Genomic DNA, 13,268 nt, shown 5'->3' with positions numbered 1-13,268 from the left:
TAGGGAAAATGTAAATCACCTTGAGGGTAGTTGTATAACTACAAAAAGGCGGTATACAAGCTCCAGTCCTTTTCCCTCACCCTCTACTTTATAAACAGCCTCCTTCCAGATGACCAGTTATAAAATTATCCCCCAAAGTGTCTATTTGGAGTTTTCCCTTGGATTCACAGAGCTCAGAAAGAGAGGAATTGGGAGTGAACCATACTTTTGTCACCTTGAGCTTGTATAGGTTTGTGCGATTAGATTTTGTGAGAGCTTTTTACAGCCAGACATGAAGGAGAGTGTGGCATAATGGTTAGAGCTACAGTCTCAGCACCCTGAGGTCATGGGTTCAAACCCCATGCTGCTCCCTGTGACCCTGGGCAAGCCACTTAATCCCAAGTACATTAAATAGATTGTGATAGGGAAAATACTTGAAGTACTTGTATGTAAACCGCTTTGATTTTGGTTATAAAACTACAAAAAGGCAGTATACAAATCCCAATCCCTTTCTCTATTTCCTGGATGTAGTAGGGGAGAGTAAAGTATAGGTCCGAGTTCCTGTACAGCATCCATTAAATATAGGACCTTGAAGTTAGTCTTCCTTTCCTCTATCCATCAAAGACCCAGAAATAAGTAGATTGTTTACCCCTTCACATAATACTGCCCCCTGCATTCAGCCTATAGGAAATACTAACATATGAGTTGTAACTGAGGTTTGCAGTATCTATAAACAAGTATGTTCTAAGCACAATAGAGATCAAATCAAACTAAATACATACTTACCAATATTAACTCTTCCAACATCCACAAACATACGTAGTACCACAGACCCCAGCAGATATCCAAATGCAGGGCCAAAAACTGCTACTGAAAATAGGATAGCTGGAGAGAGAATGAAAGAATAGTGGATAGGAAAGATAGCTCACAGAGGGCCAGCAAAAAGAATCACGACTTGAATTATTTTATTGTTATAATCACTAGTCACATAGGGCCAGATTCTATACATGGCCGCCTACATTAGGCACTGCTAGGTGCCTTAATTGTGGACGCCTAGTGATGCCTAATAAAAATCTGCTTGAAACCCAAATTGTGCCAATTAGCTTAAATGGTGTGGTAATTGACCACGTCACTGAATTCCACTAGGTGCCTAGTGATGCCTAAGTTGAGATGCCCTCCGATACCTAATTGCACCTACCTGAAAAGTAGGTGTGATTAGGGGCAGAGAACAGGCGTGGTAAACTTAGAAATCATTAGGTATGTGAGTTAGGCGCCGGTAGATTAGGCCAGATAAAACCTGACCTAATGTACTGGCGCCTAGTGACATCTAAGTCTACTTAGGCACTGCTAGGCGTGATTCTATAAGCAGCGCACATAGACCAGCACCTAAAAGTTAGGCATAATTAGGTGCCATTTATAGAATATGGCCAATAGAATTTGCATTAGTATTATTTATTTGGATTTCCTTACTGCTTTTCTGAAGAAATTCACCCAAGGCAGTGTACCACAAGAATAAGTCGAACATAGGCAATAGACAATTATAGCTGTAAAAATATTCAAATAGTACACAGTACGGCATATTAAGCTATCTACAACATCAATACACAACCCAATAAAACATCTTAATAGACAGCACAGGGTATAAGTGGAGGTAGAATATAGACAGATAAGAGTATTAAAGAATTGCATGTAGATAGAGTCAGCAAGGTGCAATGCAATGGAAGTAAAACCCAGATGTCTTAATCCATCCTCTTTTTTCTGGAGCCATATGGTAACCTTATATGTGATTAGCAATACTCCCTGGGAAGATCTTAGTGACCTTTGAGGTGTGTAGGAGGAGATGTTCAAGTACTTTGGCCCTCTTCCTTTAAAGGCCTTGAAGATGATAGAGTTTTAAATTTAGCTCTGTACTGTACTAGTAGCCAGTGAAGATTTGCAGAAATGGTGTGATGTATTCATAACCCTTACAACTTTTTATTAGTTTTGTTGCAGCATTCTGAATCAATTTGAGCTGGTACAAACTTTTTCTACAGCCCAATACACACAAGTCTATATGAGACAAAAATAATAATAATAATAATAACTTTATTCTTCTATACCGCCATAGTCGTGAGACTTCTAGGAGGTTCACACCGAAGAGAGCTGGACAATCAGCGAAGTTACAATGTGTTGAGATCCGGGATACAGTATACAGACACTTACAAAGAGCATATAGAGTCTTACAACAGGCAGTGAAAATACAGCAAACAGAGTCTTGAAAAGGCAGCAGAAAAAATGTTATACATTTCAGATTTGAAAGCAGGAGTGGACATATGTAGTGTTGGGTGAAGATACTTTTTTAGGTGACAATTCTGTTGAATAAGGCAGTTTTTATGGCTTTTCTAAAGGCCTTATATGTCAGTCTTGCTCCATTTATGTAGCTGTCTAACCAGGGTTGTTGTTTGTTAGCTTGGTACATAAAAGTTCTATCCAGGAAGGTTTTGTATTTGCAGCCGGTAATGCTCGGGTATGCAAATAATAATAATAATAATAATAATTTTATTTCTTATATACCGCCAAAACCATAGTAGTTCGAGGCGGTTTACAATGAAGAAGGGCTGGACAATCAACGAAAATGGTACAAAGGTACAATCAGAGAAAATGTGTACCAGGGAAGAAAATGGTACAAACAGAGAAAATAGGAACAATCAGCAAACAGTGGTACAATCGGTGAAAAAAATGGTACAGTCAGCTACAAAAGGTACAATTAGGGCAAAATGGTACAGGGAAGAAGATCAAGACAATCTGCGTATAGGGGTATTAGGGTGTGAATCGGGTGAATAGATTAGTTTTTAGTAGTTTCCTAAAGTCTAAGTAGGATGAAGTGTGAGAGATGATGTGGGCCAGCCAGTTGTTGAGCTGACCTGCTTGGAAGGCAAGAGTTCTGTTTAGATAACTTTTGTAATGGCAGGCCTTTAGGGTAGGATAGCTGAACAGGTGGGTTCTGCGCGTGAGTTTGGATGGGCGGTCTAGGATGAAATGGGATGCCAAGTAAAGGGGGGCTGAGCCAAGGATGGATTTGAAACACAGACAGGCGAACTTGAACTTGCTTCCAGGGGTAGCCAGTGAAATTTGTGATAGTAGGGAGTTAGGTGTTCCCATTTTTTTAGTCCGAAGATCAGTCGGATTGCCATGTTTTGGATGATTCGCAATCTTTGAGTTTTTTTTTAAAAGATCCCAGGTAGATGATGTTGCAATAGTCGAGTAGACTTAAGATGGAGGATTGCACAAGTAGGCAGAATGAGGGAGCGTCGAAGTACTTTCTAATGGTTCTTAGCTTCCATAAGGTGGCGAAGCCTTTTTTGACCAGAAGGTCGGTGTGAGCTTCGAAGGTAAGGTTACGGTCGAGAGTCACTCCAATAATTTTTAAGGAGTTTGTTATGGGAAAGACTTGGCCGTTCAGGGAGATTGGACTCGCCAGGAAGAATTTGGTTTTATCTGAGTTGAGTTTCAGTTTGAAGTCGGCCATCCATAGTTCGATTTGCGTTAGGATTGAAGCTAGGTGATTATTTATCTCGGGGGTTATGTTGGTTAGGGGGAAGATTAAGGTGATGTCATCAGCATATATGTAGAATTTGATTTTCAAGTTTAGCAGTAGATTACCTAGGGCGACCAGGTAGATGTTGAATAGCGTGGGGGACAGGGGGGAGCCCTGTGGGACTCCGCATGTGTTGGCCCAGCTAGCGGAATGGGAATTGTCATTGTAGACTTGGTAAGAGCGTTGACCAAGGAAACCCCGGAACCATTTTATGATGTTGCCTGTGAGGCCGATAGACTCCAAACAGTCCAGGAGAATGGCATGGTCCACCAGGTCAAAGGCGCTACTAAGATCAAATTGCAGGACTAGTGCACTTGTGCCTTGACTGAACAGGTTATGAAGGTAGTCTACCAGAGAAGCGATGACAGTTTCAGTGCTGTGTCCGGAGCGGAAACCTGACTGGTTGTCGTTTAGAATGTTGAATTTGTCCAGGTAGGTTGTTAAATCTTGGTTGACCAGACCTTCCATCAATTTTGTAAAGAAGGGTATGTTCGCAATGGGTCTGTAGTTGGATACAAAGGATATGGGATCTTTGGGGTTTTTGATAATTGGAGTGATAAGTATATGGCCTAGGTCCGCAGGGAATGAGCCTGATTGTAGCTGGGAGGAGAGCCAGGAATATAATTTGGTTTTGAAGGAGGTCGGGACAACTTTCATTACATTTGGTGGACAGCAATCAAGTTTGCAGTGGGAATTGGCATATTTTGAGTAGAATTTGCAGAATTGTTGCCAGGTGGGGGTGGTGAAGTTGTTCCAGAGTAAATCCGCCCTGGTTTCGTCGTCATGGGACTGAGTGACAAGATAATTCAGATGGTTAGTGGAGGTTGAAGGTAGGGTGGATCTGAGATTGGAAATTTTGTTATTGAAGAACGTTGGCCGGTGGGGGGGAGTCTGAGGAAGGGCGGGTAAGGGGTTGGATGTCGTAGAGGTGGTTGTTTTATTTAATTCTTTATTTATTTGATTATTCATTATAATATCTCAGTAATAAACATTAATGAATGAGCACAAAAAATACAAATGTAAATTCCATACAAGGAACAACAAAAATATTTAAGGAAACTAATCAACCATGTCCTAGTCCACATTATTGCTGATCGCCAGTATTTTAAAAATAAAACATCAAATCAAATCTATCTGTCCACTATCTAAGAACAGGCAAATGGCTTTTATATATATTATACATCATCCTCCAAAAGTAAAATCAATATTAGAAATTAAACTTTCAGCAAAGGTTTCTCTTTAATAAAATCTTTCAACTGGACTGGATCAAAAAACACATATTTATCACTTCCATACGAGATCAGGCATTTGCATGGAAATTTCAAAAAGAAAGTTGCTCCAACAGCCAAAACCTTAGGCTTTAGCTGAAGGAACTGTTTCCTCTTAAACTGAATTTGTCTAGAGACATCTGGAAAAATTGTCACCCGTTGACCACAAAACATCTCTTGTTTTTTCAGGAAATATAATTTTAAAATATCTTGTTTTTCAAGCTCTGTCTTAAAGGTCACGAGAAGAGTTGCTTGTTTATCAATTATGTCTTTAGATGACTCCAAAAACTGTGATACATTCAAACTATCAGGTAACTATTCTATCCATTCCACCTTCATCTGCCTTTTCCTTGGAGTCTCTTGAGATGTAATATAGGTTATCAACCTCAAAGGTCTCCACTTTATTGGAAAATTTAACAAACGAAGATTTTTGACTCTGATAGAATTTTCCATTTTTTCTAATTTAGCATGTATCATCATACTATCCTTTATATTAGAAACAGCACTAGCTTGTAAAGTACCTACTACCTGATCTAGCTTTTCAACCTTCACAGCTGTTTCTCCAATTTTAATATCTTGCTCTTTAATTTTCACAGTTACATCAGATGAAAATTGACATAAGTTCAAAACGTTTTTTTGTAATGACTCTATTCTATTAATGCTAAGCCAAACATCATCTAGAGTGATCACTTTATCCCTGGGGAGAGCATCCGATCCTTGCCCAGTAATCATCTGTACTGGGATTAGTTCTTTAGCTTGCCCCAAGGATTGTCCTGAAACCTCCAGTCCAGATAATAAGGATAATTGAGGGGAAGAAGAAATTATTCCTTCCTTAAAAGGGGAAGGAGATTCTTCTAACCGTGAAGAATATAATGGTTGAGGAGGTGGTGTTGGTTCCCCAGAGGATAAAGAGACAGCTTGAATGTTAGAGGTTACCTGTTCTTCAACATGTCGAAAAATAGGAACCACAAGATGGCGATCCATCGGGCCTGTTGTTCCAGCAGATGGTATTGCTTTAGCTTTCCTCTTACCCATGTTGAAGATTCGATAGCCCTACTCCCTACTCCTCTTGGGCTCCGAAGGGGCTCAAAAGGGGCAAGCCCCTTTAGCCACGCCCCTTCAGCTCACGACCCGAGGCTCGCGACCACGGGCCGCGTACCGCGGCTGGACCGTTGTTAAAGAGTCTCCCAAGGACCCTCTCAGCTGGCTGGTTCAGGTAGCAGCGGGACTGCCTGTCCCGATGTTGTGGAGTGCTAAACAGCACTAGCGACCGTCGTAGAGGTGGTTAACTATTTTGAATAGGTTTTTGATATCGGGGTTAGGGGATCCAATTTTTTGGGCGTAGAAGTTAGTGCGTTTAGTGGTTATCAGATGTTTGTAGTCTTTTAGTTTTGTTCTCCAGTTGGCTCTGTCTTTGTTGTCATTGAATTTCAGCCAAAGTCTTTCCAATTTTCGAAGTTCCCGTTTAACTGATCTAAGTTCGGCATCAAACCAGCCGTCCAGAATTTTGTTTCTCAGTTTCTTTGTTTTGTAGGGGGCCATTGTATTTAGGATCTGTGTGCTTGTGTTTGTCCAGTCGTTGACCGTAAAGGAATCTGGGTCAGGGTTGGAAGAGATGTTGTAGTGGGACCAGAATTCCACTGGGTTGTGGATGTTACCTTTTTAGGCCTATTTGCCGTCTTTGGGTTGGGTAGGTGGCGTCTTGTTTGCCAGTTGAGGTGGAAATTGCATAATCTGTGGTCTGACCATAGGGAATCTGTCCAGGTAGCTTGTTCCCAGAGAATCTTGGGATGGAATTGTTCTTTGGTGGAAAAGGTTACTAGGTGGCCTTTGTAGTGGATTTTTACCGGGGTAGGGGTGAAAAAGTCTAGAGAGGAGATGTGTCATTCTGTTCCATCTGTTCTAGGTAGATGTTCAGATCCCCACTCAGGGACCTGCAATTGAGTTGGTGAGGAGGAATTCTGAAAAGTTGTCTTTTGCAGTGGGCCATTTCTTGGGAGGGATGTAGAATAGGGTGAGAATTAGGCCATCTTCTAGTTGGTCAGATTGGAGTTTGCAAGAAAGAATTTCTAGGTCTGAGGAGGATTTCGAGGCTAAGATGGTGGACTTGAATGGATCTCTTACTATGATGGCTAATCCTCCTCCTCTTCCCCAGGATCTGGGTAGTGATGAGATTTTAAACCCTAGTGGGATACACTCGCGAATTATGATATCGGTGTCGGAGATCAACCACGTTTCAGTTAGAAGGACAAAGTCAGGTTTAATCTCTTCTAGCCAATCTTTAACCAGCTGGGTTTTGTTCCTGATAGATCGGATGTTTAAGTAGAAACCTTGTACTTTTTTGTGCAGAGGGGTGTCGATGGGGGAGGGGAGGGGGATTTTCTTTAATAACCGGTGTTTTGTATTGAGAGGTTTCTTTGATTTGCTTGAGGGGGGGGACAACCGGGATTTGGAATGGGCCATGATCAGAGCAATTAAGAATGAAGCGTTGGGTTGGCCTAAAGGGGCCTGGGATGGAGAGGCGAGGTCTTATGAGGATTGGAATCTGGGAGGCGTAAAGGGCCTCGGTTAACCAGCATTTGCAATAAGTCCAGTAGAACATGAGGAATAGGGTGAGGTAGTTGTGCAGGGAAGCCATCCTGCGGTGAGGCACAGGCGGAATAGAAATCCCTAATGTAATGTAATGTAATGTTTGACTCGGGTACAGTAGGTATTAGAATGACCATGCAAAGAGTAACCATGCAAAAATAACCATGCAGAGTACTTATCAGTTTCCCAAAGGGTTTGTTCAGCTTGTGTTGGAGAAGACTTTGGGTTGGAGAAGTCTTCAGGTTGGAGTGGAATTAGGTGTTGTGAGCATCAACGATCGGTGGGAGGGTGGACTGGATGTGAAAGACACCGGCTGCGCCACAGGTATCGGTGCAGAGGGAGGAGAGCTGGTTTCCCACTGGCCGCTGAAGGTAGTTGTAATAGTTCCCCTGCTGGTTCGGGGGAGGGGCGGAGCAGTGCTCCCACGCTCCACTCCCAAAGAGAGGCCCTGAAGGTGTTGGCTGTGCTGCGAGTATCGATCGCAAGGGGGAAGGCAAGTTGGTTTCACCGCTGGCCGCTGAAAGTAGCTGTAAAAGCTGTAAAAGTTCCCCTGCTGGTTCAGGGGAGGGGCGGAGCAGTGCTCCCACGCTCCACTCCCAAGGAGAGGCCTCGAAGTTGTTGGCTGTGCCACGGGTATCGATCGCAGGGGGGGGGAGGCAAGTTGGTTTTACCGCTGGCCGCTGAAGGTAGCTGTAAAAGGTTGCTGTTTCTGGTTTGTCTCGTAGGAATGTATAGAGTGAAGTGAGGAAGCAGGTATGTAGGAGCTAGTCCCCAAACCAGCTTGAAACATATGCAAGAGAACTTGAATATTATTTGTGCCTCCATTGGCAGCCAGTGAAGTAGTTTGTAGTAGGAGCTAACATGGTCGCTCTTTTTCAATCCAAATATCAAGCGGACCGCTGTGTTTTGGACAATCCTAAGTTTCCTTACGGTTTTTTTAGGTATACCCATATAAACAATATTGCAGTAGTCCAGTGTTGAAAGCACTAGTGATTGCACTAGTAGTCTAAATGATAGAGGGTCGAAATATTTTTTGATGGACCTTAATTTCCACAGTGTAAGGAAACATTTTTTTACTACTATGTTCGTGTGTTCCACCATTGTCAAGTGAGTGTCTAGTGTGACTCCCAATATTTTTATTGTTTTAGTAATCAGGTACGCATGATCTTTTATATGTAACTTTGTATTGGTAATTTTGTCTGTTGGGCTTGCAAGGAAGACTTTTTTTTTTTCTGTGTTTAGTTTCAGCTTGAAGTTTAATGTCCATTGTTCTATTTTGGTCATAATTTGAGAAATGTATTCTGAGGTCTCTTTCGTTATGCTGTTTACTGGGATTAAAATGGAAATGTCATCTGCATATATGTAGTGGATTAGGTTTAGCTTTTTTAGGAAGTGTCCTAGGGATGATATGTAGATGTTGAATAGAGTAGGTGACAGCGGTGAACCTTGAGGTATTCCTGAGGGGTTTTTCCAGGTGTTTGAGTACGTCCTTCCACTTATCATCCGGTAAGATCTCTTTTTTTAGGAAACCCTGTAGCCAGTTTCTTACTCTTCCCGTGATTCCTATTCCATCTAGGCAGTGTAGCATTATTTCGTGGTCAACCAAATCGAAAGCACTGCTGAAGTCTAGTTGTAAAATCAGAGCACTTGTTCCTTTGCTGAATAAACTGTATAGGTGATTGAGGATCGAGGCCAGGACTGTCTCAGTGCTAAAACCTTTTCTGAATCCCGATTGGTGTTCACTGAGGATATTAAATTTGTCTAGCTCCAAATTGACTAGTCCTTCAAGCAGCTTAGTGAATAATCATTTTGCAGCACAGCAAACACACAAACCATATAAAAGCTACAGAATGAATCACAAATAGTCTCCCAAGACACTGAATGGAAACAACACAGGGATTAGCTGGCACTTTAAAGCAGGTTTAATATTGTGAAAATTATCACGAGGTAGGAAAAAGCCTCATATCCCCTCCTCCAACCCAACAATCCGTTAAAATTGTAGATAAATAGGAGGCTTTATAGGGGTAAATGTAATCACTGGCATAAAAAACCTCCTCTTATAATATTTCACTAAACAAAGCCTTGTGCAATGCAATAAATCCTTGAGTTGTCCACAATGTATCAGGAGACTTGAGATCTAAGGTGCTGTGCTATAGATCATGTTCCGTTCAATCATTACAATAGACAGTGGTTACTTTTGCAGAGAGAACTATTTTGGATTTCCATTTTGGATACAGAAGGACCGAGTGGATTAAATTTTAGAATGGAATGGCATCATTTAGTATAAATTGTAAGGGTTATACTTTGTTATTATACAGATACATCCAATCAGAACCGTTCTTCTAAAGTTCAAAAGGCAGGGTGTATTCCACTTCCTGTGTCTGAGAATCTTGTCTCTTTTAAAAAATTGTTAAAAACTTACTTGTTTCAAGATGCATTTGACTTATGAAATGATCTTTTTTATAAACTCATATGTTTTTAAGATTCTCTTCTTCTATTTTTTTTTTTTTTTTTCCTATTTATACCTATTGTATTCTCCCCTCTATGTAAATTTTAACAAATAATGCAACTGTAACTTTCCCCTTCCTTCCTTCTCAATCATGTTTGTCTAAATTTGTTTTGTCAACTGTCCAAATTAGTAAAATTGTATGTATTACCACAATCTGCTGGTTTTTAAATTGTACATCGCTTAGAAATTTGTAATAAGCGATACATCAAATGTAAATAAACTTGAAACTTGAAACTTCTCTGACTTGGAACTTCACTAAAAGTATGTTGGGACCTGCTGCTTTTGGAAAAAGAAGATAGATGATTCTCCACTAAAGATAAGTTATATGGTTAATTTAATCCTGTTTATTTTATAGGGTCTATTACCTGTACGTCCTGAAGCAGCTTTATTGAGGCGAAACGCTGGCCATTGTCGACGTGTAGGATATTTCTTCTCAACATAACTAGTATTGTCCTAATGAGTATATTTAAGCACTAGTTGCTAAATTGCTCTCAATTTTCCCGATACATTGTGGACAACTCAGGGATTTATTGCATTGCACAAGGCTTTGTTTAGTGAAATATTATAAGAGGAGGTTTTTTATGCCAGTGGTTACATTTACCCCTATAAAGCCTCCTATTTATCTACAATTTTAACGGATTGTTGGGTTGGAGGAGGGGATAAGAGGCTTTTTCCTACCTCGTGATAATTTTCACAATATTAAGCCTGCTTATAAAATGCCAGTTAATCCCAGTGTTGTTTCCATTCAGTGTCTTGGGAGATTATTTGTGATTCATTCCGTAGCTTTTACATGATTTGTGTGTTTGCTGTGCTGCAAAATGATTTGAGAGTGTGGTTGTGTGACAAACTTTTTCTAGTCAGACTAAGTGCTCCAATACAGACTCCCCACCCCCTGCGGCGATCTTAGCTGACTTTTTCGCTACAAAAATCCACAAATCGAGATCGTCTCTTGCAGTTTCAAGCATAGATTTACCTATCATGTTTCCTGCCTTAGACAAAGAAGGTAGAGCTGTTGATATGATCTGGAATCACTTTGAAAACCCAGGCTGGAGCCACTTCCTCAAGCTTTACTCAAAATATGTAAAATCCAATTGCCTATTGGACAACTGCCCACCGACTATTATGAAAACAGCTCCTATCTCCTTCAAGGCTGAACTTTTTAACTGGGTTTCATCATGCGTACTGGTAAATTCCCGGAGGAACTTGGTCATATCCTCGTGACTCCTATTATCAAAAACCCAAAGGAGTTCGTTTCCTTGATGGCCAACTACAGACCCATTGCCAACATACCATTCTTTCTTAAACTAATGGAAGGTCTGGTTAACATCGACCTCACGGAATATTTAGAGAAGTTTAACATTCTACATGATTCTCAATCGGGCTTCCGAACAAATTACAGCACAGAAACAATTTTGGCCTCCATGACTGATCATCTTTTCCATTTGTTTTCCCGGGAAAAAAGTGCACTGGTACTGCAGTTTGACCTGAGCAGTGCCTTTGACCTTGTTGATCATGACCTCCTGCTTAGGTGCCTTGATTCCATCGGCATTTCTGGACAGGTACTAAATTGGTTCACGGGTTTCCTAAAACAAAACATACATACCAGGTCTACAGCGAAGGAGCCTACTTTCAAGCTTGGTCCAATTCCTGTGGTGTGCCACAAGGCTCCCCACTCTCCCCCTCACTTTTCAATATCTACATGGCTTCACTGGGAAATATGTTATCCGATTTTAAACTGAAATCGTACATATACGCGGATGATATAACAATTATTCTTCCCATAACCTCATTGACCCATGAGACAGAACAATTCATCTCATCTGTCCTTACCAAGGTAGAACATTGGACTATGCACTCCAAAGTAAAACTGAATCCCGAAAAAAACCAAGATTTTCTTGGCAAGACCCAATAACAAGATCGTGAACACCTCCTTGAGACTAAATGGATCAGATTACCCAATTAATCCCACAACCAAAATCCTTGGCGTCACCCTGGACCAAAGCCTGACGTTTGAAGATCACACTAATGCTCAAGTCAAAAAATGCTTTCTCACTCTATGGAAACTTCGTACCATTAAACAATACTTCAATTTCTTTTCCTTTCGACTGCTGGTTCAATCCCTGTACCTTAGACTACTGCAATATTATATACTTGGAATCTCTCAAAAAAACCATCAAACAACTGAGAGTCATCCAAAATGCTGCATTCCGTCTCATTTATGGCCTCAAGAAATCAGACCATATAAGCCCATATTACAAAAAACTACACTGGCTGCCTGTGGAAGCAAGGGTTATTTTTAATTTTGCTTGCCTTTGCTTCAAAACCATGACAGGTTCATCCCCATCCTATCTGTCTCACCAGTTCGAATTCCCAGGCACAACTAATACACGCAGTACTTACTTGTTCGCTTTTCCATCCCTAAAGTGCTGCACCTACAAGACATACCGCGATAGAACACTATCATTCTAAGCAGGCAGATGGAGCAAATGTTTAACCAACTTCATCTCAAATGCACTTTCGTACCAAACGTTTAGGAAGTCAATAAAAACTTATAAGGACATAAGCAGTGCCTCTGCTGGGTCAGACCAGAGGTCCATCCCACCCTGCAGTCTGCTCATGCTCAAGGACCTGCATAGTAATTCTCTATCAGTACCCCTCAATCCCTTTTCCTTCATGAAATCATCCAAACCTCTATCTATACCCTTCAATCCCCTTATCCTTCAGGAATTCATCCAAACCCTTCTTGAAACCCTGTAGCGTACTCTGTCATATCACGCCTTCTGGAAGCACATTCCAGGTGTCCACCACCCTCTGGGTGAAGAACTTCCTAGTATTGGTTCTGAAGCTGTCCCCTCTTAACTTTTCTGAATGCCCCCTCGTTCTTGTATTTTTAAAAATTTTGAAAAATCTGTCCCTCTCTATTTTCTCCATGCCCTTCATGATCTTGTAAGTCTCTATCATGTCCCCTCTAAGCCTCCACTTATCAAAGGAAAAGAGGCCCAGTTTCTCCAATCTTTTGGCATATGTAAAGTTTTCTACACCCTTTATCAGTCGTGTCGCTCTCCTCTGAACCCTCTCGAGTATCGCCATATCCTTCTTAAGGTACGGCAACCAGAATTGGACGCAGTACTCCAGATGCGGGCGCACCATTGACCGATATAGCGGCAGGATAACTTCTGCCATTCTGGTTGTAATACCCTTCTTGATTATACCTAGCATTCTGTTCGCCTTTTTTGAGGCCGCTGCGTACTGCGCCGAAGGCTTCATTGACAAATTTCTCTGACCCGACTTCAACCTGATGTACCTCAACCTGATGTACTTCCAAAACACTTCCAGATAAACCTGA

The 13,268-nt window shown here is 41.2% G+C and overlaps 1 protein-coding gene across 3 annotated transcripts in view; it reads right to left on the bottom strand.

Annotated features, from left to right (window-relative positions):
• Positions 1–13,268, bottom strand: part of SLCO2A1 (solute carrier organic anion transporter family member 2A1) — an 887,587-nt gene that overhangs the window by 558,238 nt on the left and 316,081 nt on the right. For 2 of the 3 annotated variants that reach the window (XM_033958445.1, XM_033958443.1), the window contains one exon: positions 766–864. The exons of the other annotated variant lie outside the window; for it this stretch is intronic. In XM_033958445.1, coding sequence (XP_033814336.1) covers positions 766–864 — 99 coding nt within the window. The remainder of the gene's footprint in view (positions 1–765; positions 865–13,268) is intronic. 3 annotated transcript variants of the gene reach the window in all.

This window comes from Geotrypetes seraphini, chromosome 9 (assembly GCF_902459505.1).
Source record: "Geotrypetes seraphini chromosome 9, aGeoSer1.1, whole genome shotgun sequence".
Classification (NCBI taxonomy): domain Eukaryota; kingdom Metazoa; phylum Chordata; class Amphibia; order Gymnophiona; family Dermophiidae; genus Geotrypetes; species Geotrypetes seraphini.
The sequence above is the reverse complement of the archived record's forward strand: the minus strand, read 5'-3'. Positions and strand labels throughout refer to the sequence as shown.